General features: G+C 40.8%; 1 protein-coding gene across 5 annotated transcripts in view; it reads left to right on the forward strand.

The window, feature by feature from the left end:
- INPP5A (inositol polyphosphate-5-phosphatase A) overlaps positions 1 to 26881 on the forward strand; it is a 182254-nt gene that overhangs the window by 103841 nt on the left and 51532 nt on the right. For all 5 annotated transcript variants that reach the window (XM_015867550.2, XM_015867545.2, XM_015867546.2 and 2 more), the window contains 3 exons: positions 1404 to 1456; positions 5777 to 5896; positions 19594 to 19678. In XM_015867550.2, coding sequence (XP_015723036.1) covers positions 1404 to 1456; positions 5777 to 5896; positions 19594 to 19678 — 258 coding nt within the window. The remainder of the gene's footprint in view (positions 1 to 1403; positions 1457 to 5776; positions 5897 to 19593; positions 19679 to 26881) is intronic.

The raw sequence follows: 26881 nt of genomic DNA on the forward strand, positions 1-26881 counted from the left end.
AGGTTTCAAGAATAAAACATTATGAGTTCAGCAAAATAAATATTTTAAATTTTTCTTAGGCATACTTTGAATGCGATGATAATCCTGGTGTGGATGCAGTGCTGGTGAAGGGAGCAGGTTGGTGTTAAGCCCATCCCAAGCACTGCTGTAGAAACAAAGGTGGTTTTTGTTGTTACTGTGTTTGTGCATAAGGAGGGGAAGAGATGGGAGATGAGTAACTGTTGTTATGTGATGGTGGTTGTGGAACGAACCGTTTGGGTTCTGTGATGGAGCTGGCTGTCTCAGCAGGGTTTTGGACCTGGAAATTCCATCAGGACTGTCTGTTCACATGAGTTGGCTAGATAGAACTGGGCTGTCTCTCCTGAATGCTATCGGCAGTGCCTTAGGAGAAGTCTGGTTTTGCCCAAGGAGGCTGTGGATGCCCCATCCCTGCAGGCATTCAAGGCCAGGCTGGATGTGGCTCTGAGCAGCCTGTTCTGCTGCTTGGTGACCTGCGCACAGCAGGGGGTTGGGACTGGACAAGCACTGTGGGCCTTTTCAACTCAGACCATTCTATGAAGGCAAAGTGAGTGGTACCCTGTCTCTGAGGAGTGCTGTGTTACCGTTATGCCTTGTAGGTCGTAAGTACTTGTGGTCTCTTGCTACAGAATCATTGGCATCATTACTTAGGCCTGTCTGCTACGATATTCGTTACTGGAGAACATTCACCTAGGCCCATATCCATTGTTAGCGGTGAATAAATAGGATGCAGAATCATGTCTTTCTGTGGGAGGCTGTAATTTATGGCCATGGCTCAGGAGTGGTGCTGGAGAAATCCTTTTACTGTTCCAGAAGTACACTGGCAGGTGCCCTGACAGGAGCTGATTTGTGGCTTTCTTGCGGATGTTGCAGTGTTGATAAATGTAATATTTTACCATTATTTAAACTCCCTTTAACTTCTATAGAAATATTAGGTGGGTTGGCTAAGCAGGAGAAATAACTTTCTAGCACATCTACATCAAATTGGATGAATGAGATCTGTGATAAGATTTTATAGTTCAAGTAAAATTACAAAGAAGTAAAAGTATTTATGTTTCTTTGTGTAAGAATTCATTTGTTTAGGGTGAATGTCAGCATAGTTGTAATGCTTTATTACTGGGTTATCCTTCATCTGTAAACAACTACCCAGGACTGTGTTCATTTTGCACATAAATTTGTAACTGCAGAACTAGAAATATAAATAATTCCAGGATTTGTGAGAAACTATTTATGTTTTCAAGCTTCCTTGGTCAGCGTGTAGTGCTTTTTGGATTCATTGTGTGGATTAATTTTGTTTTTATTTGCTTCTCTGTGTAAATACATTTTGCTTTCATCACAGTAATCCTTTGCTTAAGATAACTGATTCTTATTTGCTTATTTTTCAGTGCAAGTGGTCCAGAAAAGGATTCATTCGAACGAGGTGGTGTATTACTGATTGGTACGTTGCCTCTTTAACTTATTTCTGACTGTATGTATTGTGTGCATTTTTATCAGCAGCTGTCTCAAATAAGATATGAATATACATGAAGAATAAATTAGTTTAAAAGCAGTTACTTGAATTTATTGTTTTCTGAGCACATAACGCTCTGTAAGTTGTGGTGAGACACGTCAAAATGTGATGTTAATATTGACACATATGTGCAGTTAGCATGGGATAATTCACTTCATAAACAGCCTTTTGACTAAGCATGATCGAGACCTTTCAGAATCTGTGACCAAGTCCAGGATGTGGAGTCACAGTGTGGAGCTGAAGGCATCCCCAGCCCTCCCCATCAGGTCTGGTGTGTCCGACAGTCTGCAGTGTCCTGCCCAGTTCTGACACTGGTTGTAGGCAGGCACAGCCCTTCCCTCTGGGGTTTATCAGGGAAACTGCTGTTCTTTTGAGCTCTTTGAGCCAGCCATTTAAGGCCCCGTCCAGATTCCACTGAAGCCAGTGGAGGGACTCTATTTTTACTGAATATAGCTTTTTTGACACCAGTTACTCTGTTATTTTTAATAGAACAGAACTTTTATTTGTCATATTTAAATCAGGAATCCCATTTTAAACCCTGTTCTGTATGAGCTTGGTTATTCTCATCCTGGAGTAAAATAAAGCACCTGGCAGCCCACACTCACTGACCAGATTTGATGAAGGGGCAGCAGAGAGCAGGTAGCACATTTTCCATCTTTGTGCTCATGGACTGCCTCGGAAATAGCCCATCAAGCAAGTTCGATACAGCCTGCCTGAAAGCACACGTAAGGTGTGCTGTGAAAATCTGAGGGAGAAAAAAACATTTTTACTCTTTGGACTATCCAACAGCCTAAATAAACCTTAAGGAGGTGAGAGTTGAGGGCGGCAGATAACCGTATAAATACAGAAGTTGAACATCCTTATGCTGTTATATGTTAGCAGACTTTCTTTAGAAGAAGTACCAGCTCATATTGACAGGGGATGTATTTCATAACTGAAGCTCTTTACTGTCTTTGTTTGTAAACATATCTTTAATAACAGTAATATCTATATTAGTACGTGTAGGAGAGAGCAGCTGATTGTGCAAAAACTGTCTATGAATGTGATCCATGTGATCAAGCGGTATCTCAAAGGCTTCTAAGGGCAAGTTTAAGAGGCAGGTTTTGTGTGCATTTTTGAAGGGAGCTATTAATTTTGTCTGCCTGGGAAAACATCATTATAGGATGTACCTCATGCCAAAAACAGAGGGTTTCCAAAACAACAAGGGAGTTATCTCATGTCAGAAAACGATCCCCTTCTTCCTCCTCCATCAACCACGGTGATCTGCCCTGGTTGAGTTCCTCTCTGATTTTTCACAGAGGTGAGGCTGACAGGTTGGTAGTTCCCAGGGTCATCTTTTCTACTCTTTATAAAAATGGGAGTGATGTTGCCTTGTCATGGCTTTATGATTTTTGGTTCCTGGTATTCCACATTATAACATCATGTAGAGCACTGGGAGTTAAAGTGTTAATGCTCCAGTTCTGGTACCTGTCCAGAAGAGAAGAACTGCATTCCCCAGGGGAGCTTTGCAGTCAGAGAGGAGATAGAACTCCTGGCAAGGTCACCAGATCGGCCTTTTCTCTTTGCTGCTCTTCTCCTTCTCCTCTCCTGGCTGCTGCTGGTCCCGACTGCACGCATCACTTCAGTATGATTGTAAGGCCTGCAGCTTTCAGATGCTCTCGCATTATGTTTGGTTTACTAGCTTCAGTTCTAATTATATTGTAGTATAGTGTGTTATCTTGCCTTCTGATACCATATTTAGTAAATTAGTTTGTTTCTCCTCAGATTGTAGCTGCTGTTTTTAATTATTTTGGGGTCCGCTCTTTCCTTTTTCTGGAGGAAAACACAGCACCTGAAAAAGCAGTGTGTGCTGAGCGGCATTTCTGTGGTGATCAGCATGGCTTCGAGGGGTCTGTGGCAGGACAACCAAGAAGCTGTTTGCAAAGGGGAGCTGGCAGACCTGCTGTCCTCGGGGTGCACCTCAGCACACAAGGACAAAGACAGCGCTGAGCCTCTTGGACAGAGAGCACAGAGCTGGTCTGGTCTGAGTGCCTCATCTACCAAGCTGTGTCAGCAGGGCAGCACCCTTGCTGGGGCAAGGCAACTTAATTTTGCTTCTACTCTTCCCATAACTTTTTTCTGATCTAAGTGCTGGCTACTTTTGACCAGCTGCAACTGGACTGTATTGCCATTTTTTCTGTATATGAGAGCAGAGCCTTTGGAACAACACAAAGCTGCTCCAGGGAAGGGTCAGACTTTGTATTAGGAAAAATTCCCTTACCGTGAGAGTGATCAAGCTAGGAACAGGCTTCCCAGCAAGGTGGTTGATGCTGCATCCATGTTCCAGAGGCATTTGGACAATGCCCTCAATAACATGCTCTAACATTTGGATTGCCCTGAGGAGGCTGGGCAGTTGGGCTGACAGCCCTTGAACTATTCTGCTCTATTCTGTTCTGTTCCCCCCCCTCTCCCGATTATATGTATTTTTAAACACTAGCCATAATTTTAACAGGTAGCAGCAATTTGCATGTAGAATCTGCTGGAGCGTGCCACATTCTCATTTTCTGAGGGGGGGGATCTTGCAGTTGGGGAGGGCTGTTTATCTACATCTGTGGGCCAAGAGTATTCAAAGTTTTCTGCTTTCATTGTGACTTAGCGTGGCCAAAAGAGCTTCATCACACAACAGTGAGATGGTGTCATTGGTGGTGTCATTGATGGTGTCATTTTTGAAAACACACGGCAGGTCTGAAGGATCAAAGGTCACAAGCAAAGAAAATGTAAACCGGAATGTCAGCGTGAATGTAGCGGTTGCACAGATTTCTTTTTGCTGCTCAAGTGGGTTGTATCTGTGAGCAGTTGAAAACTAGAGCTCGGTAGGACAGCTCGCCTTCCTAGTGGCTCTCAGCCCACCCTACGTGATACCTGCCATGTGGTTAACATGATGAAAGTAATACATTTCTCCATGTGAGCACGACTGTAACAGAAAGTTCCTTCTGCGTGAAGGTTTTCTGCCTCAGTGAAAAGTGGGAGTGTGTGAAGCAATTTAAAGCACAAGAATCCAGTTGCATACAGGCATGTTGTCTGTCTGGTGGTGGTCCTCGTACAAATGCCATTATCATCCAAAATCAGCTGAATCTTGTGTGGTTTTGTAGCAAATTCCAGTCTCTGTGTCAAAGAATGTCCACTTTAATACTGAATATGTTATAAACAGCACTCACAGCCAGAGGATGGGAAAATAGGGTGGACATGCAGTGATCACAGGAAGCAACTCAGCTTTTATGCAGGAGGGTAAAGGAAGGATTTCTTTTTCAATGGGGCCTACAGTTGGTTTCACTGATTAATTAGGAGCTTCAAGCATATCCCTGTTTCTCTTCTTGCCCTACCCAAGTCCATATCCATCAAACTTCCTTAGCAGCAGTGCACTGAGTTTCAGGGTCTCTGTCAGTCTCTGGCTGTACAGGGCAGCACTCAGGTCCTGCTGGCTGCTCCTCAGGGTGAGGTGGTGCTCCCAGCCGAGTGCTGCCAGCAGCACTGTGAGCAGCTGTGGGCTGTGGTGGAGCCAACAGGCTGCCAGACCCAGGGACTGCTGCCCACTCCCTGCCCCGTGCCAAGTAGCGAGGGCTGGGTCAGTCCTCCTGGCTTTCAGGGTAGAATGCAAAGCGGTGACATCTTGCATGTTATGCTTCTTTTCTGAGACCAGCTCCTCATCACGCCAGCACAGCAAGAGCTGAATCCTCGTGTCCTTTTCCGTGCTGGAAGTACCGTGCAGATTGACCACTGTATCTGGGCATCTTCTGTGCAGGGATCGAGGAGGAGTTACACAATTCAGCCTTCAATGTCAGCAAAATTCTGTATCGGCAGCTGTTCATTTTGTTCGGCTCTGAAAGGTGTTTAACCACAATGTATAAACTTGAAGTTGTATTTTTACATACTCAATTTTGGCTTTTAATCATTCTAGCGAGAGAGTGCTGCTCAATTTCCATGCATTGTAACAGATTAAAAGCTTTTCATTTTCATATTATACATATTTTATGCAGAGCCCTTCGTGCATTTTTATCTGGGAGTGACTTAGCGTAAGTTATATGGTACTTACTGACAATTGTCTGGTGATGATGGCTTAATTTGCACAGTCTATGTGAGTAAATCTTAAGGCAGCGTGAGAGAAAATATAGTTACTGTGTTGAATGCTTTGCTGAATGCAACAAATGTTTTTTTCTTTTATCCTGAGTCATTTTATTTTTTCCTTTTTTTTTTTTTTTTTTGTCATAGTGCCTTTGACTTGGTAAACATTCATCTTTTCCATGATGCTTCCAATTTAATTGCTTGGGAAACAAGCCCATCGGTTTACTCAGGAATACGGCATAAGGCTCTTGGCTATGTGCTTGATAGGTACGTATTGGCCTCTCTATATCATCTTCTGTGTTCATGAGCAGTTTATAAAACATGTTCCAGAAGGCATATTTAGAAATGTAGAGATTTTTATTGTGAACTGAAAATAGCCAGTCTGTATAAGAGTTTTCTACGCGGTGTCAATTGCAGATCAGTTTATGACAATTATTCTTCTAAAATAAATTAGTAAGCTTGAAGAATCTCCCTGAGGTCTCCAGAACTTGTAAAGCAGAAAGTAGATGTGTTTTTATAACATGTTAGTTAGCTTAACTTATTTTCAGTCTGCATGGATAATAAATGTGATTTTCATGTTTTCAGTTAAAGCATAATAGAATAAGATTGGAAACTGGTGAAAGGCTTTGCCCCAGAGGGCAGTGGGCACAGCCCCGAGCTGCTGGAGCTCAAGGAGTGCTGGGACACTGCTCTCAGATCTGGGGTCTGGGTGGTGCTGTGGGGACGGATGAGCTCAGTGATCACTGTGAGTCCCTGCCAGCTCAGGATGATCTGTCATGCTTTGATTTTAGAGATTCTGGTTGGAAGAGACCTTTGGGCATCTCTTGTCCATCCTCCTGCTCAGAGCAGCACTGACTTTAACATTAGGTCAGGTTGTGCTAGGCTTACGCAGCTGAGTTTGAATAGTTTCACGTGCAGTGATTTACAGCTTCTGTGGGGCACCTGTTAATGTGTTCAACCATCCTTCTTGTGACTTGTGACTAAATTTTCATTTTAAAACCTTCTGAAATGTGGAATATAGTGTAAGTACCCTTTCAGTTGCTTTCTATCTGAAGTGTTACTTCTTTCTAGGAGTTCTGCTTAGTTAGGCAGGCAGACAGTTGAACAGAAGATGCTGTTTTTTCCCACTGTATACAAGCGAGTGCTTTTCCTGTGCACTCCAGCAGAGGGCTAAGTAGGAATTTCTCCAAAACAGGCATTTATTTTCACTTCGGGGGTATGATGATACAAGGATGAACAGGAATTGTTCAGTCCATGTGCTCCTGTGTCGGAGGTTCTGTGATACCACTTCTGCCGGCTTCTCAGATCGTCAGAGAACACAGCAGGGGCTCAGGAGGTTTGTAAATAGGTATCAAGGAGAGGTTTATAATGAAAGAACTGTTACTTAGCTGACAGAGCCACAGTTAGATCAGGTTCTACTCTGTAGTGTGAGACACAGATTTGTGTGTTCTGTAGCATATATAACGTGTATCAGTGTGAGAAAGACCTGTCTTTACTTTTTTCCCCCTCCGTTGGTCTCCTCTCTTTTTCTTATGCTTTGCACTAGCGAACTTTAGTAAACTGGTATAAAACTTGTGTGTTATTCATTGCATGCTTGTTTACAGCCTACAGTGTGCTTCATTAGCTAATTTTGGCTTTGGACCTCCCACGATGCCCTGGCAGCAGTAAGGTAATACGACTGTAGTATTAGTGTCAGCCGTGGGTCAAAAATGTCATGATGGTATGTCATTAAAATGTGACACTGCCAAAAACTGCCCCTACTCCCCTGTCCTTAGAAAAGAAAACCTTCAATTTTAGGTTGCACTCTACTACTGTGAGTTTGCATTCGGATGAATTGTTCATTTTGAGAGAGCAGCCAGCCGCAGATCCGGACCTCCGTAGTGAAATGATGGGCTGTCTCGCACAAAAGGGGAGTTCTGTAAGAGCAGTGAATAATGGGAAACCCCTTTCATCGGCATTGCTAACCTTTTGGCAGCCACCAGCAAACTCTATTCTGATCTGCTGATTGGGGAGGACAATACACTGAAGCTCACTTTAAATGAATGCTACCACCAACAGTGTCCCCATTCAGAGGGTTTTGGGAACCATCTTTGACCATTGTCTGCCATCACTCCTTCAGACAGTAGGAAAAGGGAAAGTGAGAACGTCTATAGGGGGAAAAGTACTTCTTTTCTTGGCTTTAATCTCTCTTTAAAGCTTCATAGATCTACATTTCCAGCTGAGCTACTGGAGCTATGCAGTGTCAGATAAATACTGAAGGGAGAGGTTTCAAGCTGAGCTTTTAAATCCCCTTATCTGCATGAACTAATAATGCAGATTTAGTGCTGTTAAAAACAGAGACTGGTAAGTCTTTTCCTTCAAAGCCTTTAAACTGCTAAGGAGCATTTAACAGCGATGCAGTTCAAACCCAGAGAACAATACTGAGAAGGAAAACAGTTTAATGAGCTAAACCTTCACTGAATGAAGCAGAAACACCTTCTCACAGTTGATTTAGGTCACTGTGGGAGTAAGTGAAAGCACAGCTCTGTTCACTCGGCATCTTCATAAACATGAATTAAGTACAGCCTTTTCATGTAAGGTAAAAGCTATCACAGTTTGATACACAGAAAACAAGAGAGTTTGCAAATACAGCTCGAGTGAATGACTTCAACTGCTCAAATCATCAGATAAGTTGGTTTCTCAAAATTATTAATTATGAACGCATACTGTAAGACAAGCTTTTAATGCGTCAGCACCCAGCTTCTCAATGTCTCTAAATTACTGAGGAGAGGGGTTAAAGGAAAAGGGAAATTAAAAGTAAATTAAAAAGAGAAACGGTGCCGAGCAGGTGGCTTAAAGTTGTCCTTAAAGGCTCCTTCCGAGTGAATCTATTAATAATGTGGTAATGTATTTTGACAGTAAAAAGGTTAAATCTGTCAGCGATGTTATGAATTTTTAGCTTTAATAAAATTAGAAAATAAATAATGTAGCTAAGAGAATGCTTTGGAGTCAGCTAGCTGAGATGTGCTGAGCCAAACTGACGGCAAAGAAAATGTGTGAAATATTGACTCTTTATTTACGAACGTAGATGTAAGGTCCTTGGGTAGTATTGGTCTCTGAAATGAGTTTGTCAGCACTAATGTAAACCCAAACTAAGCTCTCTGGAGTCAGTTACGTTGTTCCAGATAGATGCAAATGCAGTCAGAACTGAGCATGCTTTATACATCAGAATAAGAACGCTTGCTGTATATTTAGTATGGCAAAAAACAAACAACAACAGAAAAACAACAATAAACCCCCACAGTTATTCCAGGCCCATTTTCAGTTCTTCGTGCCCCTGCTTTAATTAATTTTCATGTTGCTGTATTAGTAATGTAGCAATGTAGTCTAGGGAAAAGTGTCTGCCGAATTTAGTAGTGTGGTTAGGGATTAAATAGAGGCTGTTGGAGGGGGTTCTTTAAAAGCATTGGGAAAGCTTGTTAAGAACGGGGATGCTGAGATGTCGCCTGATGTGATGTTCGTTGGAGTGGCTGCCATATAAACTTCCTGAAATTATCTGCAGCATTCAGATCCATAAAACGATTTCTTTTTTTAAAGAAAGTGACAGTGCTCTTCTGTTTTCCTATTGAAATGTTCCCTGGCCTAGTTCAACAGAAACATTTTTACATTACAACTGTGAAATCTTGGCATAAAGCTCCCCTTTGTGCCCTTCATTATTTTCTCACAAATATAGTCCATTGTCACATAGCTGAAGTTAATTTGATCAACATTGGGACATTTAACTTTTATGTCCGGTCAAAGGAGCTGTTTCATGCTCATTTTGGGTATTCAAAAGAAATGATTGCCAGAAAAATAATGTTACTATTAACAATTCAGAGCAATTAGTTTCCCAGGGAGAGGCAATGTGATGCACCGGCTCCACACAACTATTCTTTGTCATTTTATGGATGCTCATCAGTCAACTGTCACATCTTCTCAAAGACCCCTCCAATCTAAATGTTTCTCTTTGGGCTTTTCCCAGAACTAGCAGCTGAATGAGCAAAAGAAAAGCACTTCGTTTCTAGGCAAAAGAAAACTTCGCTCTAAAGATCTGGGTCGTTTGAGAAGATTCTTAAGAGTACAGAACTAGCCCCTTCTTTTACTTTTTTCTTCTTTTTTTTTCCCAACGTTGTTTTTAATGTCAAGTGAGAAGTCTCTGTAATCATGTAGCTTCAAACATTTAGAGAATATCTTATGTGCTCAGAAAGAATGCACTCTGAGGGCAAATAAACCTCCTATCCAAATGTCACCTAACAAAGGTTTTAAACCCCAGCTCGCATTCAGAAGGACAGCTTTTCATGAAGCACCCTGTGGCTCATCTCATTAATATTCAGACATTCCCCCCCTTAAACTAAGGTTAAGTACCCTCAAAATTAGCGTGTTTGTATAATATGCTCTTTAAGGAGTAAATCCAGCAAAATTACGTTGTTACTTTCGACCTGTCAAATACAGTCAAAGATGCTTTTTTTGCTTATTTTTCTATTGGCTTGAGTTTTTGACACAACTGTCAGAAATGTAACTAACATCCTCCTGTTTGTACAAACACACTTTGAATTTGATTTAGATTATATATTTAACAGAAAAAAAAATCTGTTTTGTGTTCAGGGCTTTTTTCTTTTTATTTTTTTTTTAAACTTTTTTTTTTTTTTTTTTTAAATTTCCTATTAATAACGAGATGAGTGGTGATGGATGGAGCTTAGAGCAGCCTGGAATAGAGAAGATGTCCCTGCCTATAGCAGAGGGTTGGAACTAGATGGTCTGAAAGGTCCCTTCCAACCCAAACTTTTCTGAACTGTTTCCAACAGTGGTTCTACTGTGGCAAACATTTGTGGTGTTTCTTTGTCAAATTGTAAATTAAAGACACGGTTTTTTGCTCTCATGTCAAAAATAAGTCAGTACGAAACCGGTTTGCAAGGAAATATATAATTGGAGAATCGGCAGCCCAAGGTCCAGAATGGTCAGGAAATTTCAGTACTCAGGGAGATGTAAAAAAAAATAATTGGATAATATGTGAAGTCACACTTCGCTTTGCCTTCTAATGTGAACAGAATTGTAGCTCTCAAAAGAAATGCTGAAATAAGAAGCTGTGCGGTTTCTTGGAGGGCTTTTCAACAGCAGTTTTCACACATACAAACTTACTGCCTTTCTGTCAGATGGCACGATTGCCAAAAAGGCCTGTGAGCTCTGGCCGCCTTGGGTGGGAATGTCAGCCTTCACCTCAGCTTTTAGAAGGATTTTGTTCCCTTTTACCTGTTATTCATTAACAGGTTCTCCACTAGCTACCATGCCTCCCTGCTAGAATGCGCCTGTTGTAACGACAGGCTAGATATGGTATGACAGGACAGTACCCCCATGATAATTTGTGTAATTTAACAGACAATTGAAGAAAAGAGAAAAAACCTCTGAAAGATATCTGAGGCAGCGGCTGAAAATAACTTCTTGTTGGTTAGATTTTTCTCTGCAAATGCCTTTGGATAAGGATGTGCAGGGTGTGTCACGTGCTTATTGAGTTATATTTCTCTTTATACTGCATTTTTTTTCCTTAGAGATTTGGGGGCTACATAAAGAGCAGTCATTAGTGTCTAGCTAAAGGTGACACACATCAACATTCGTTGTGGTTTGTGCCTTTTGAAATATTCTATTGTATAGCCGTATGATCTTACAGAATAGCTGTGATTCAATTAGAAAGAATCTATATGGGCTGTTGATCCGATTTTTATTCATTTGCAGAGAAATGAAAATAAATTGCTATTGTGATTTTATTTACAAGCCACTGAATGCTCACTGCAAAATGATGCAATGAGCTGATAGTTATAAAATGGAGAAATGGTTGAAAGAGCTCCATTCTGCTTCCATTTCATTCTACGGACACTAAGTGAATAACCGTCTTTCATCATTTCTACTCCCATAGGAAGGCTGGATCACTCTTAGAGTGTGGTTGTTGTCTCCTTGTTTTGTATTCTGTGAAGAGACAGATTCTCCCTAACGGGTAGATAACAGTTTACAAGTTACAGCATTTTTAGCCACTTGTCTGTGTGCCTGTGCAGGAGCTGAGGTATCTGTAGATGGGCTTTGCAGAAGTTCTTCATGCATTTGTAGTAGCTGTAACTGTTTCGCATTGAATTAAAACTTCTTTATGTTTCCATCAGTGTGTGGTTTAAGCTGCATCTAAGATGGTTCAGTTTCTCACTGCAACAAAAGAATCCATTCTGTGAGAAGCACCAATCCTGCTATCCACCAGAATTTTCTTAGATCAAACGATAGCAGCACTGATATTTTTTTTAGTCATTTGAAAGATAATTTTCCCCCACTTTCTGATATTTTTAGAATCAGAATTTAGCATTTCTGATATTTCTGTTGTCCCCCTTTGTTTCCTCTGCTAGGTAGTCCACTGCAGTATGATTTTCAAGGGGTTAAATGCCCTGGCTAATATGTCAGATTTGTTACTGGTTGGTTTCTCTTTAATTTGAGCATTTTCGAGTCCTTTTCAAGTAAAGTCTTTATGTGTTTCTCATAATTTGCATTACCCTTTTCTAGAACTGAGTTGTTTTTATTACTGATTCAGAGCCCATCTGAGTCCAGTTGGCTCCCCAGGTGAGCAGATGAAGGGTGCTGGTTTCTGTCACTAGCAGCAGGCAGCGGCATGGCATGGCTGACATCCTGCCCCCTTCCACTGCCCCCCATGGGGTTGGGCTGGGAAAGGTGCCTGCTGCAAGTCAGGTGAGATTCCTGCCAAGATACGATTATGGCAAGATCCCGTACTCATTCTGCGACTGCTCCCGCTGGTGAACCATGTAAGACGTGCAATGTCTCTGATCTGAATTTTTCTAGGAGTGTCATGAAAAATGCTTTTCCCAGCTTCAGTGAGTTACAGGGTCAGAATACCATTGCCGTGAATCCCGTTGTTTTGAGGCTTGCTCTTAGCACTTTCGATGCCAAGCGAACACAGGGTTTTTGTTTTACTCCACCACATCCAAGCCTTGTAGGTCAGTAGAGAATAATTACTGTGTGTCACTCTTCATGCAAATTAAGGCAGTTATCTGCTGTCTGCTGATGAACAAGAGTTACAGTCATTGAGGAGATTCAAAGGTTGTCTGAAAGAATCAAAGTCTTCCATGGTAAAGTATAAGAAGATTGAAAAAGAAATGCAGTTTTTGTTTTCTTCTTTTCGTTTTCTTTTACATCAGTCAAAGAACAAGAAAATGTCTTTGTGATGTAGGGGCAGCACCATAATATTGTATTCTCCTGTAGTGAAATTGATAAGTACTTACATCATTATACATGGCTGCTATTTCATTAGGCGAATGTCAGTGTCGGGTAAGATCATGGTTTTATCAATATAATGAAAATACCAGTCAAGTAAGGAAAAAGTCACAATTTTCCAGCTCTAAAAATTGATTTTTATTGCTCTTCTTGTAATCCTTTCTTTGGATTAACTATTTATTATTGATGTGGTTTTTCTTTTAATCTTAATAGCTGCTGACATTGTAATTAATTAAAAAACACCACATTTTTGCCCAAATGGCACTATATTGAAATTAAAAGTGAACATCACATATTAGTTAAACAACCCTGGCAAATGCCTTGAGTGCTAAGATGATTGCCTAAGCTTTTTGACAATTCCCTTCCATCTTGCTGTATGCTGCTTGACCTTTTGAGATGTTTGGTGTTATTAATAGGTTTGAGCTATTATATCAGAAAGAACAGGGCACAAAAATATTATAAAGTTTATCTTTGTAATGACAGTGCTACTACACTCAAGGTGTGCCAATGAAGGCACTTACGTCTTCTGGGACGTGTTTAGGCAGTCGCCATGTAACTTCTGTTCAGGAACCGATGGTGTTTTCTGGAATTTGTTTCTCAGTATGTGCCTGGGAATGCAGAGTGCTGCAAACCAACCACTGGCTGCACTGCAGAAGGGAGTGTGCAGGGGAGACACGGTCCTGCCTTGGAAAGCCTTCTATAAAACCTCTGGCAGAGGGATTTCCATTGCTTGCTGAGGATCCACACAGGCCACTTCTCGAAGAGTAGGAGTGCAAGATCTTTTTAAGTAAAATTTTTAATGGGAAAAGTAATGAGGATAGGACTGACATAGATCTTACAGGCCGTGCTGCAACCTGTGTCTGCTTCCGCATAAGCCAAAACCTGACATTTCAGTGTCTAGATCTTCAGTGTCCCAGCACAGCTGTGGTTGTAGAAGACAGATTTTGCTATCGTTCCTGGCCTTTCCAACAAACTTTTCACTGCAGGACTTGTTATTACCTCTGGCACTGTGGATCTACAGAAAAGAAAGTGTAGATGACCTTTCTACCCATCGTTCTGCTGTTTTCATACCAGCCCTTAGCTACCACCAGTGGGATGGTCAGGTCGTTCTCTGCTTTTATTCTCCTTTTGAGAGATTCCTCTCTGGAGTAAGAACCTCACCAAGCAAATGCAAGCTGTTGTGTGCCCACACAGCCCACACTACCTGTGGCAGGCCTCTGGGTGCCTGGCTGTGCCAGCTTGTGCCGGGCTGCCCAGCAGTCCCAGGGCCTGGAAAGATCTCACTCTTGGGCAAAGATGTCAGTCAGTGCTGATTTTAGTGAGCTTGGAGCAAAAGAACTTGTGGTCCAGAGCTGTGCTTAGTTTGACAGTAACCAAGACGAGTGGTTTATCTTGAGAAATGATTGCTGCGCTCCGACTGAGATGTCATCTGTTCTCTGTGTGGCTGTTCATGATTTTCTTTTACTTACAAAAGGATGCTGTATGTCGGCAGTCACATTTTACTGTGAAAGCGGTCTTCGTCTTTAATTCTTCTGCATGAATAATGTAATGAAATCTAGTGATTGTGGAAATGTATTTCTTATGCCAGAAGTTGTTTGGGAAATACAGATATTCTCATACTTGCTTGAAACATTTCCTTATTACAGAAATGTGCTTATTGAATAAGATATGGTTTGGCATTTGGATTGTTTCTTCCCAAGCAGTGTGATGTGTCTCTCCTTCTCTGCCATTCATCCTGCGTGGCAGAGCTGCCACTTTTTGTTTTGTTTTGTTATTGTGGCGTTTAAAAAAACAAAACAAAACCCTCGAGTCCCTCTTTTCAGCAGTGTCAAGTCAGGATGAATTGGCCAGGAAAGCGTGTTTATAGACTGTGTGAAGAACTTTGTCTTTGTGTGGGAATGTTGGTGACACTGGTATGGCTTGCCTGAATGAACTGCGATGACGCGGCTAATAAGGTGTCCTGCTGAGTGCCGCCGCAGCCTTTCTCAGACCTCCCACTTAATGCCATTCAGCTCCAGCTCAGTGTAGCTAATTTTTCCCATTCCCTCAATTCTTTAGGCCCCCCTTACAAACAGAAAAGTCAACTTTCACACCGAGGGGAAGATAAGTGCTTTAGGAAATAATCGTGTAAACAGAATGTTACCTTCTGACCTGATGCTGATACCTTGATCTGGGACAAAACCCAGCTGGCTATTGCATTAGACATGGCTATTAAAGGAATAATGCTGCTGATCCTCCTTACAAAGTGCCCTGAGAAATGGTTTAGCCAAATCACAGTGCCTCTTGTCACACTGAATCATGTTTAGCTGTTCTCTTCCATGACCAAACTGCTGATATTTAGATGGTCCCTTGTCTTCTTTCTAGTGGCAGTATGAGTGGGGGATAAGTAGAAGAACAAGCAGAAGTTGGTGCTACTTCTGCTAGCCCTTTATTTCTCGACGAATTTAGATGCTTTGAAACATATGTACCATATTTTAAGGAGAACAGTTTGTGAAATGTCCTCAGTTGTAAAGGCTGAGTACTTTAAAATGGGAAAAGGAAATGACAAAAGGATTTTAGTGATTCCAGTAGCATGGAATTGTTTGTTTTAAGATCAGATTAACCTATTCCTTTTGATACGCAGTAGTGCAGACCAAAATGAATTGCTAGATCAGACCTCCAGGACTATCAGGGAGAAGAATCTCTGCCTTTTAGTCGTTTGGGTCTTGACAGGAATTTGGCATCCAGATCTCCTAAAGGGCTTTGAAAAAAAAAAAAACTTTCACAATCCTTTTAGCAAATCCTACCACTCAGACTTCGAGATCCACCATTCCATAGAAGTTATTTGACTATTCTGAATTCCGAGACCAAATGTTCTGCACTTACTTTTACTCTGGCATTTTTAAACTTTCTCTTTAGGTTTGCCAATTGCACAGGTCCATGCTCTGAGCTGGGTAACTGGGCCATCGCCGGCAGGCAAGTTTGGCTCAGTCTGAAGCTGTTCAGCTTCATGGCTCAAAGGATTTCAGCATAATTCTCCTGATGCATCCAGAATAACAGACAGGTTTTGTCAGAGTTCTTAGGGAGAAAGTGTTAGGGGACTGCTGTGCTAAAAACTGCTGAACTGTAGCAGGTTGTTTTCCTAGAAGTCCTGTTGGCAAGAGAGCAGGAACATTTCCAGGGTAGACCAAGTGACTTCTTTTCTGGCTTTGTAATTCAGTGCTGACAGCTGGTGTGAGACAGCCTTCCGTTCTTAGACCAAAATAAGAGGTAAACAGATTTATTTTGTGGCAAACAAATTGCAATAGTAATTTAACATCAATTTGTACTCTTACCAATGAAATTTAGCACTTAAAAATATTGTGAACCATAGATCTGACACATGTAAGTACGCAGCTTTAATAGTAGACCTTACTTGAAAGTTACTGTTCTTTGGATGATATATCCTTGTGCTGTTGTGTCATTCCTAAAAGCTACAGCCCGTAATCTCTTGGTGGCCCTGTATGGTCACAACCAACAGCACAATTTGCTGGGGCACTGAGAGTTTCCTTTGCTTTTGATGTAGACTTCTGAAATCCCAGTGCTTGTGGTTTCTCACAAATCGTGGCATTTTGATCCAAGAGCTGCCTACTTTGTGACAGGATTTTTAGGAGAGTTGTACAGGAATGTATCAATCTTTAAAGTCTGTTGAAGTCCTTCAGGAAAATCTGGTGGGCATCAAGTACAGGTTTTGTTTTGTTTTGTTTTGTTTTTTTAATACAAGTCAGATTTGTTGCTCCACAAACTGATTCGTGGCATCATTTAAAAAAGTATTATTTAATTCGTGGGTAAAACAAAGGTACTGTTACAGCAACAAACAGTACAATAAAGTAGTGTGGATTTTGGAGCTTCCTGCTTCATTTGCAAGCAGTCTTTCTTGCTAAGAGAATAAAAATGGTCTTCTGAGTTCTCATTTACTTGTACACTTCACCAATTATGTATCTGTGGGTTAGAATGCATAAGTGAGGAATGGAGCTTTTTTTTTTTTTTGGCTGCCCCATCCCTGACACCTTCGTTGTGCACTCTCAGTCCCGGTGAGACTCTGTGTTATACAGTACAGCATACAGCTTCTATCCAAGTCCCCCTAATGCCAGATATTATTCCTGCGATGTTGCAGAGGAAGGAAGTTTTGTTGAACTTTTCCTTACTGCTGTCTCCTTTGCCAACTTTGAGTCTGATTCTAAAAGCAGAGATGAGAAGATTAGTTCTTGTGCCATCAATTCAGGGGAATTGCAGGCACCACAGTATCAGTACCACAACAGTGAAATAAGACTAAATTTGGGAACTCAAACTAATACTGGGTCCCTGTGCCAGGATAGTCCATTACAAATGTATCTATTTACCTGAGTCATTAAGGGCAGGTATTTTTTGTGAGATATCCCTGATCATTTAATATGTACAGATATATGCATATGCCTTGTACCACTGATGTTACTTTTATTGTATGCCTGATTTTTGTGACTTGTGAGGAGGAAATATGTCAGAAGCCACTTAAAGCAGCATTCTTGACAAGGAGCACTTGGTCTACTTCACTTTAATCTGTCTGAGACTTCTTCAAGAGAAACTGCAAGGGGAGCAACTGGTAAAAATTACCCATTTGAAAGCTGGTGTTGATTTATATGCAAATCATGTTTAAATCAAGTAATGTACAAGGCTATGGCAGTTTTAATTAATTGATTAGAGGCAGACTAATGGGCTGTGTTGTTCATCAGTAAGTGAGTCTTTTCAAGTTAATTTGGTTAGGAGATATTTTAACTGCCTGTTTTTGGAGCAGACTGTTGATTTGGAAAGTGCAGTTTCTGCATAACACAATCACAGATATCATCCTTACAACATTACTTTGATTCAAGAGGACTTCTCTGGGCCTTGGGGTCATTCCTGCACTATCTCTCTCTTTCCATTTTTTTTAATTTTTTTTTTTTTTGCCAGCAATACATGGCAGTGGGCAAAGCCAAAACTAAGATATGAACCAGGAGAGCTGGCAAAGCAAAGTCAGTTTTTCTTATATGTAAGCTGAGTATCTGATCTAGCAGTGATAGTGCTAGAAAACTGTGGTAATGTGAACAGTTTAAATTTAAAGGGCACTGATCAAAGTAATATCATGTTCAAGTCAAGAGTGGCAGGTTTTTCTTGGTGCTGGCTGGGAGCTGACAGTAGGCAGTGTTTATTAGCAGTACCTGCTCTAATTTGTCAGCTGAGTGGAGGACTTGGAGATTTTCCTACCAGAGAAGCCTATGCAGGAGCTTTTGCTTCAGATGGCTGCTACCTTAGTTCCAATGCACATCAGTTTTTCAACAAAGTATCTATCATTCCTTACGTAACAGATGATTGTGGACTAAAAATGTGAGGTTTTTTGTAAGTCAAAAAGTAGTATCTCGTTGTAAATCTAATGTTGTATCTTTCTTAATAGCTGTAAAACATCTGAGAGAATGTAATGCATTAGAACATCTTAAGCCTTTAAAAACAAAGCTTTCTGTGCTGGGCCATGTTGTTCTAGGTGTTTTTACTGTGCATTATTTTACCCTTATTCACCTGTCTGTATGGGCTCCTTCCTCTTGCTCAGCTGAGGCTTCTGTCACTGTAGTGCTTACCTATTTATAAATATCAAGGATGTACACAACGTATTGGGTATATCTGTTCCCTTTATCTTACATATCATGCATCTAGCATATCGTAGAGTTTTTTGTGGGTTTTGACTGTGTAATTTATTTGTAGCTGTAACGTTCACTTTTCATTTATTTTATACTGTCCTCAGTTGACAGAACACTGAGTGTTTTAATTTCTGTTTTGAAATTGTGAGTCCATGGATTTCTGAACTTCAGGATCTCTGGGACTATGTAAAATTGCACAGTGTTCGGAGTACTGAGCAATTATTGTTAATGATAGATAAGCTAACAAGACAATAACAACTTTTAATAATGGAAGATAAACTGTAATGCCTTACCTCCTTACTTAGTCCTGAGAAAAGGTTTCAGAAAAGAGTTGGTATCTTTTCTGCATCTGGGAAGGTCACCTGTTAGGTGTTAGCTATAATCTCAGGAAAAATCTGCTTTCGGCGCAGAGGAGAGCTGTATTTCAGAGAACTGCAGCGGAGCTGGGAGAACCTTGTTGTTCAGTCCTTATCAGCTGTGATAAATAATAGTTAGCACTAATACCTCACTTCTCCTACAGTCCACAGCGTGCTAACCAACACTGATAAACGCTGTGGTCACAGTTTTATGGATGTGTAAACACAGAAACACAGAATGGAGCGTAGGTGGATTCTGAGCTTGTCGCTAATTTGGGCTTCCTCAATCTTAGTTCCCACACCCAAAGCACACAGTCTTAACTTTTCACAGCTGTAGAGGACGTCCAGGATGCGCTCTGATTCCCAACTGCTCTTTTTGTGCTGTTTGTACTAACTGCCACAAACTCGCTTTCCTCCAGATTGCTCTTTCAGCCGGGCAGGGGAAGTCAAATGCATTATTTTACTGGGGTTGATGACAGAATTGCCTGAGCACGGATGAGCGGTCCAAAAATATGGTTAACGTATTGAGATGTTTGTTCCAATATAAACTGATAGTTCTGATCATTCCAGTAAACATTTCTGAATAGTGCTTGGAAGATCTGTGTATCTGTACATGTTCACATACATGTAAGTTAATGAGAGTTTTGTTTTTTTCCAGAATTATAGATCAGCGGTTTGAGAAAGTTTCGTATTTCGTCTTTGGAGATTTCAACTTTAGACTGGATGCCAAAGCAGTAGTAGAGGTAGGACTTTGATTTTACTTCTGTTGCAGACCCAACCAGGTTTTTATTTCTCAGACATTATTTTCCTATGGAGAAACTTAAAAGTGACTTAATGAGTTAATCTCAAAGTTGAAACTGATCTTGGCTAAGAATATTTTCAGCAAGATCATCTGACAGGTAAATAAAAACTACTGTGCTGAGAATCTGCTGTAGAAGTTAAGGAAAGCACAACTGACAGGCAGAGATTTTTCTAAGTAGTGGTGTGTAAAGAGATTATTACGTGCAGAGGGAGCTGTAAATGTGAATGGACTGGGAATGCATGCTACCTGTTCGTGATCCTGCGTAAAGAAAGGGGAAAACGTGAGTACCAACCTAAACTGAGACTTCAAAACTTGACAATGCATAGAGGAGTACCTTCCTTTGGGAGGCATGTTGGAGCTTCAGCAACAGATATCACATTGCTGTAGTATGTTGGTGACTTCTATCATATGTTGTATCTCACAGTAATATAGTCTTTCTTACTATAATTGGCAGGGAAAAATAAGGGGAATTTCCTAAATATCTATGATAGCATTCGACTTGATAAACTCACGGAGACATTTGTGTAAACCTTTGTGCCAGTAACATCTGAGTGTGGAAGGGTGACTGGAAGATTGTTTTAAAGCCAAAGAAAATAGAGTAAGCCTTTTTCATCATGAGTTGAGACTAGCTTGACTTCACTGCCAGAGCACTGCTCCAGGAAGCATGGGGTCAGAAATAATATCCAGGTTGAACACCATTTAATCTCATGGCTTTCTCACTTTTAATTTTCAGAGATGCTGTAGTGTCTTTTTTTGTGTCCTTGGGGTTAGGCATGTATCTTCTAAGCCAGAAGCTTTTATTTTGTAAATCAAGCAGCAGTAAGTAAAGTAAGCAGCCTGAGTGTCAAAGGCTGGATGCTTCCTGTACAGGTGCAATACAGTTCTATACGTGATGGATGATTAGTCCTTCATCTGTTGAAAAATATGAGCTTGACATTATAGCATAGAGCATGTAGCCAGTAACTTCCTTCTCAGAATCCTTTATATATTGTAGTCATTTAACCAAGAAACTTGAAGTATAATTGAACTGGATTTCCAGTCAGTGATTCAGACTGCTCAGGTTCAGATGATAAGCATGTGATAAGAACTAAATGCTCTTCTCTCACACTGCTGTTACTATAGTTGTCCATGTTATAGGTAGTTTGCTTTCTAAACGTCTGTTTCTTGCTTCGCTAGTAGTGCAGTGATGTTACTGAGAATGTGTCTGTCTCAGAGAACAGCTCTACTGACTGTGATCCAGCAGAAATCTTGGACACCCCATACTGACAAAGAGCACTGCAAGGTTTTCCTAACTCACTGCCTTGCAATTTGCTGGATTGAAGCTGCAGGAAATACTTCCTTCATTACTAATAGGTTAGGACTGCTACATTTGTACCTGTGAGTTTCAAAGTAATCTGCTCCTAACAAATAGCACCAGTAACCACCAGTGATGCATACTGAGTAAATTGCACAGCTGGTGCTAAGAGTTCAGCTTTAGAACCCTGACAGCACTTTTCACCTTACGAATGCTGTGCCAGTGTCAGCTGAAGACAGACAAGCAGATAAAGTTATGTAGAAGGTGTAATTTGAAAGTGAATCAAACTTACCCATCCTTACTAGATAAAGTTTATGCATGTGTGAGTTTATGAAGTGAGAGAATAACACATATTTCACATATTTTCTGTTGCTTTATTTGATAAGTAGTATATGTTAAATTAAACAGGACTTGACTCAGATCACAGAGTGCTGAACCCCTGGACACTGTAAGATGCTGCAAGAGATAAATGTGTTGTGGAAATGCAGACTTCAACCAAACACTAAGAATGGAATATGTCTTTAAAGGATTTCTCCCTTAAGCCACTGGTGAGGGAATCTGAGAACTGTGGAGTCCTGGCATGGTGTGCTAAATCATATGCTAAAAGTGTTACACTTATTAATTCACAATTAATAGATAATAAATCATTAAATATAATTTCATATTTTTTAAAAATGGGAACCTTAATCTAAAGACATATTGATTTCTTTGCTAGGAAAATCTGCTTTAATGTTGTTGGGGTAATCCAAGAAAGATCAATAAAACAGGTAAAGGCTTTTGGCAATTCTGAGATCCATATATGCATTAGCAAGTATGTTGTCCAGGGGGATAAACTGGCAAGAGGGAAATAGGACATCAGTAGCATAACGGGCATAGCAAATACAATTGTTTTACAGATGATTTGAATTATAGCTTAAGCATAATTTGTAGCTTGGTGTAATGGTGTTCAGAGAAATACCTCCAGCTCAGCCTATTAAGGCATTTCATTCTGAAGCAGGTCAATGATAAGGTTCCATTTTAATCATGTTTTGTAGGGACAGTGTATGATTAGAAATAAAGGCAGTGTGAAAGGACCCAGAATCACAAAGGATTTTTTTATCCTGAAGGCTCAGGTGCTTTGAGTGCTCTGTGTGCTTTGAGTGTCTGCCAGGCATTGGTAGCACTGGAGTTTCTCCAGCAGGTCTCACTGAGTGATGTGCCATGTTGGCTTTTGGCCGTGATGGAGGAGACTGGTAGAACAGCCTCCTTCCATTTGATGGCATCAGAATTCTTATGAATCAGCTGGGTCCATTGAATCTGATGGGATTCATCCCAGCGTACTGAAGAATTCTGCAGGTGTTACAGCTGAGCCTTTCTCAACACTTTATCAGAGGTCTTGTGAATTTGGTATGGTCCCACTGACTGGAAACTGGACAACATTGTGCTGCCTTATAAGAAGACCCTAGAAATTGCAGATCTGAAAAATAGAGACCTGTTAGTTTAACTTCAGTATCTGGAAAATTATGAAGATTTTCCTGTGCGTAGTTGAAAGACGCATAAAGCATAACACAAGCTTCAGTCGCAGCCAACATGGGTTCATAAAAAGAAAGTCAACTTCCTGAACAGGGGCAGTGGAAAGGGACGTATTCTCCTTCTGTTCTCCCTCATATGTAGTGACAAGACGCTCGGGAATGGCTCAGAGCTGTGCATTGGACATTAAGGGTGGACAGGCTTTGGAATAGGCTTTCTAGCAAGATAGCTTGTGCCCCTTGCCTATAATAGAGGGATTGTCACAGCATTTCCCAGAAACATTAATTTGTTCCATGTCTGTGTGTATAAGACAGTTCCCCTGTGTTTGTTCAGGAAATGGTGCTCTCTGCAGTACAGATAGGTCACAGTAAGCTTCATGGTTATCAGAAACACATTGCAAATTTATACAATAGTGTGTGTGACAAAAGTAGTTCTTCTATTGTTGGAAAATTATCTTTTCTAATTGAAAGATTTGATGAGGCTTGATGGAAATCTCTAGCAGCACAAGGTGTGCTGGAGGCTGAAGTTGAATAATAGTCTAGAAATGCAGAAGTCATTATAAGTTAGTGTTTTGGCTCTTCAAAAAGTAATACAGTAACTGCTGGAAGTTTCTGAAATCAATCAAGATTATTTGGCTATCAGATTAATAAAATTAGGATACTACAATCTCAAAAACAGTGGAAAGATAAGAAGGGAACTTAATGTTTCTGGAGAGATAACTGAGGGATTTTATTACAGAGAAATGAAGAGAATAGATTCTATTTGTTTGATAGGAGAAATAAAAAGAAATTAAGTTAGTATGACAGAATGAAATGTCTCACTAAAGGCAGTGAGTTAATTCTCTCCCATCAGTCTCTGTGACCAAGCAGCAGCTCATCACCTGCTGTGGGCACTGCAGGCAGCAGCACATCCCACTGCAGTGGGTGCCAGGACACTCAGATCTCTGCTTTTAGCATTTTCAGATACACGTGTATTTTTTAAATGGGAAGAGCCGATGAGCATCTAGTATTTTCTGTCAGCTCTAGAAACACTTATTAGTCTTAATGTGAAGGCAGAGTTAGTCCCACACATCTCTCCTTGTCTCTTAATTCACATGGAATCTATAGAAGTGCAAGTGGGAAGGTTGTGACCTCGGCGGTAAATCTGTAGGGCTGCCTTACACGCTGGCAGCCCATGCAGCCTGTCATTTTCTGTCTTTGGCATGCAGGGTTGTCCTTTACCCTTTGTGTGTTAGAGCAGATGTTTATAAAGGAGGGAGTTTCATTCTTGCTGGCCTGGCCACTTTGCTGGAACTTGGTGGTTGAGCAGAGCATCAGGGAAAGGAGCTGTCTCCTTTGGGGGACATCAGCCAAGAGCATCGCAGTGCACAGCCCCAGTCAGGGCTGTTAGTAGAGACAGTAATTCCTTCTGCTCTGTAATGCGTGGTGAGAGGCTGCTTACCAGTGCTGCTTCATTGAAATCACCCTTCGAGTATTAGATGGGTCTCCCCCTAGCAGAAGTATTTTTTGCTGTCAGCTGCCCACAGGAACAGTCTGTATTAATCTTTCAGAATTACTCTATTTCCATTTAAAACAAACAACAACAACAAAACAGTTATCCTCTGAAATTCTGGCTATACATCTTCCTAATCCCATTTGTCTGGTTTAGGACAGTCTTGTTTTGATGTTTTGGAAGTCTCTTGAAGTTCCTCATACTTTCAAGAAAAGAATAGTTGTGTGCTCCCCAGTTCCAAGAACTATAATGAAGCTGTGTGCAGACATAGGGGAAAATCATATTGATGATAAAATTCATTGGCTCACAGTAAACCATAACCTTCACTCACATCCAGAAAAAACTTTTTGTTTTTCCCTCACTGAAGGACATCCTGTGAGGGCTGACAGCAACTTGGTATCTGGAGAGGGAGAAAATATGTTGCTCATTAGAGGTGTTTAGATGACTACAGTTGAGTCACACAGAATCACAGAGTCACAGAATGACCCGGGTTGGGACCTCAAGGATCATGTAGTTCCAACCCCCCTGCCCAGCAGGGCCACCAAACATACACCTTTACTAGATCTGGTTGCCCAGGGCCCCGTCCAACCTGGTCTTGAACACCTCCAAGGACGGGGCATCCACAACCTCCCTGGGCAGCCTGTTCCAGGGCCTAACCACTCTCCTAGTGAAGAACTTCCACCTAACATCCAACCTAAATCTTCCCTCTTTTAACTTAAAACCATTTCCCATAGTCCTGCTATTGTCAGCCCTTTCCAAGAGTTTACTCCCCTCCTGGGTGTAAGTTCCCTTCGGGTATTGAAAGGCTGCAGTGAGGTCACCCCGCAACCTTCTCTTCTCCAGGCTGAACAAAGTCAGTTGGAAGTACTGATGCAATAAAAGTTGTCAACAGTTAAGAAACTTATTTCTACCCATTGTAGGTTTACATCAGTGCTCATAAGTCAGATTTTTCTCTTTCCACTTCTGCAACAACTGGAACTGATTGCTGCATCTTTTTAGACTAATAATGGTGTTATTTCACACACCATGAAACACTGCAGTTTTGCCTCAAAATGGCTCAAAGACTGATTCATAGAGAAAAAGCTCTCTTGCATATTTCTGAGATATGTATCTTTTGGCTGATTCTTGCATTGAAGAATCCTTCATTGTGATGATAAAATGCAAAGCCTCTTCCTGTAGCTTTTACAGCAGTACAAAATAAAAAGGCACAGGTATCCTATCTGAAGCAGACTATGACAAGTATATCCCTTTTTATGAAAGCAACAGATTAGTGAAAGCTTGATGAAATACGACTAAACCAAGACTATCCAAACTTCATTATGTCCTATTGAATCTTCAGAAAGCTAAGAAAGGCTTCTAATAGGGTGCTGCAAATCATGCAAAGGAGCCCTTTTATTCCTATGAAAGGAATTGTTTCTTGTATCCTTTAATCAGTGTGTTCTTTGCTCCGTAGTGGCTGTCAGTTTAAACTGTAGCAGGATTCCCTTCTTCCTTTAGTGAAGTGATTCTGAGCCTCCCTTGCAAAAAGAAAAACAGCGTTGCTTTAACTTGTATTTCATGAAATAAATTATTCTTAGTAGCTTCCAAAATTCAGGTCCTGTTTTTATTCCAGTTAGAAATTTTCCCAGTATGCTGGATTCTTTTTATCTCCTTGTGTAGGTCATTGTAGATTACATTGTCTCATAAAGATTTTAACTTTCATTACAAGCTAACTGATACTAGAACATGGGGAGACAGTATTGTGTGGAATGAAAAAGTAATAAAGATTTATTAAATTAAAATGCATAAAACTCAGGGTCTAATAAGGACAGTTTTATTAATGAATGTAAATTGCAGCAACCCATCTGAGGCACCTGCTAAATGTTCATTATAAATTACTCTCATAGACATTGTGATGAGTTTCATATTGTAGCCAGACTTATAAAAGCATGCAGATTGCTTCCCCAAGGGACTGTATATTTACTTAACAGTGTAGTTAATTGCAATTATTTATTTTCCAGTGATCGCAAATGGCTTCTGCATTAAAGATGTATGTGGCTATTAGGAATTATTCAATTACCTCTCTTTTTCTCAGTAATCTAAGTCAAACCTGAGCTTGGATTCCCAGAGGTAGGTCAGTAGTGTATTAACTCAGTATGTTCCTTAGCTTTCTGCTGGGGCCATAACACTGTAGTCTTAAGTCCTCTCAGCAGACCTCGCTTGAGAAATACTGATTACGCGTCACTCCAGCTGATTTTTTGACATCTCCAGTTCCGTACTGATGCTGCCACACTTACTGGCAAGATTCATAGGAGGTTAATTAAATCCATCTTCAAAACAACAAGGGGCCAATGAGCCATATCCTCATTGCAATAGTAAATTAAATGATGCAATTGTTTCTACTTCCATCACGGATAAGGGGAGTGATGAGTGAATGAATTGTTCTCTGGCTGCCTCCTCTGGGGCCCTAGAGGGTCTAGTAGCATGTGGTCGTAAACCTGCTTTTAATTTGTGGCTACAGGAAAAGATGACACTGTTATCAGCAGACAGAGGTCTCGCACAGCATCACAATGTGAAAGATGGCAGTGTTTAAAAACTAAAAGGAACTCTATTCCCAGCAGGGCCTAGCAGCTCCTCCTGTTTCACATGCAAATTAATACAAACATGGTTACAGAGCAGAACAGAAAAGATGATACGTTGATCAAATTTGGCACTGCTTGGGCCATAATTAAAATGTACACAAATTAAATACAATTATCTTGTGCTTTCTAATAGGGCTGAGCGTCATTAAACTAATTAATAATGCAGTCTATGAGCTCGGCTCCACTGCTGTGATTGTTCAGAGTGTATGTTTTATGCCTTGCGTGGCAG

This window comes from Coturnix japonica, chromosome 6 (assembly GCF_001577835.2).
Source record: "Coturnix japonica isolate 7356 chromosome 6, Coturnix japonica 2.1, whole genome shotgun sequence".
NCBI classification, from domain to species: domain Eukaryota; kingdom Metazoa; phylum Chordata; class Aves; order Galliformes; family Phasianidae; genus Coturnix; species Coturnix japonica.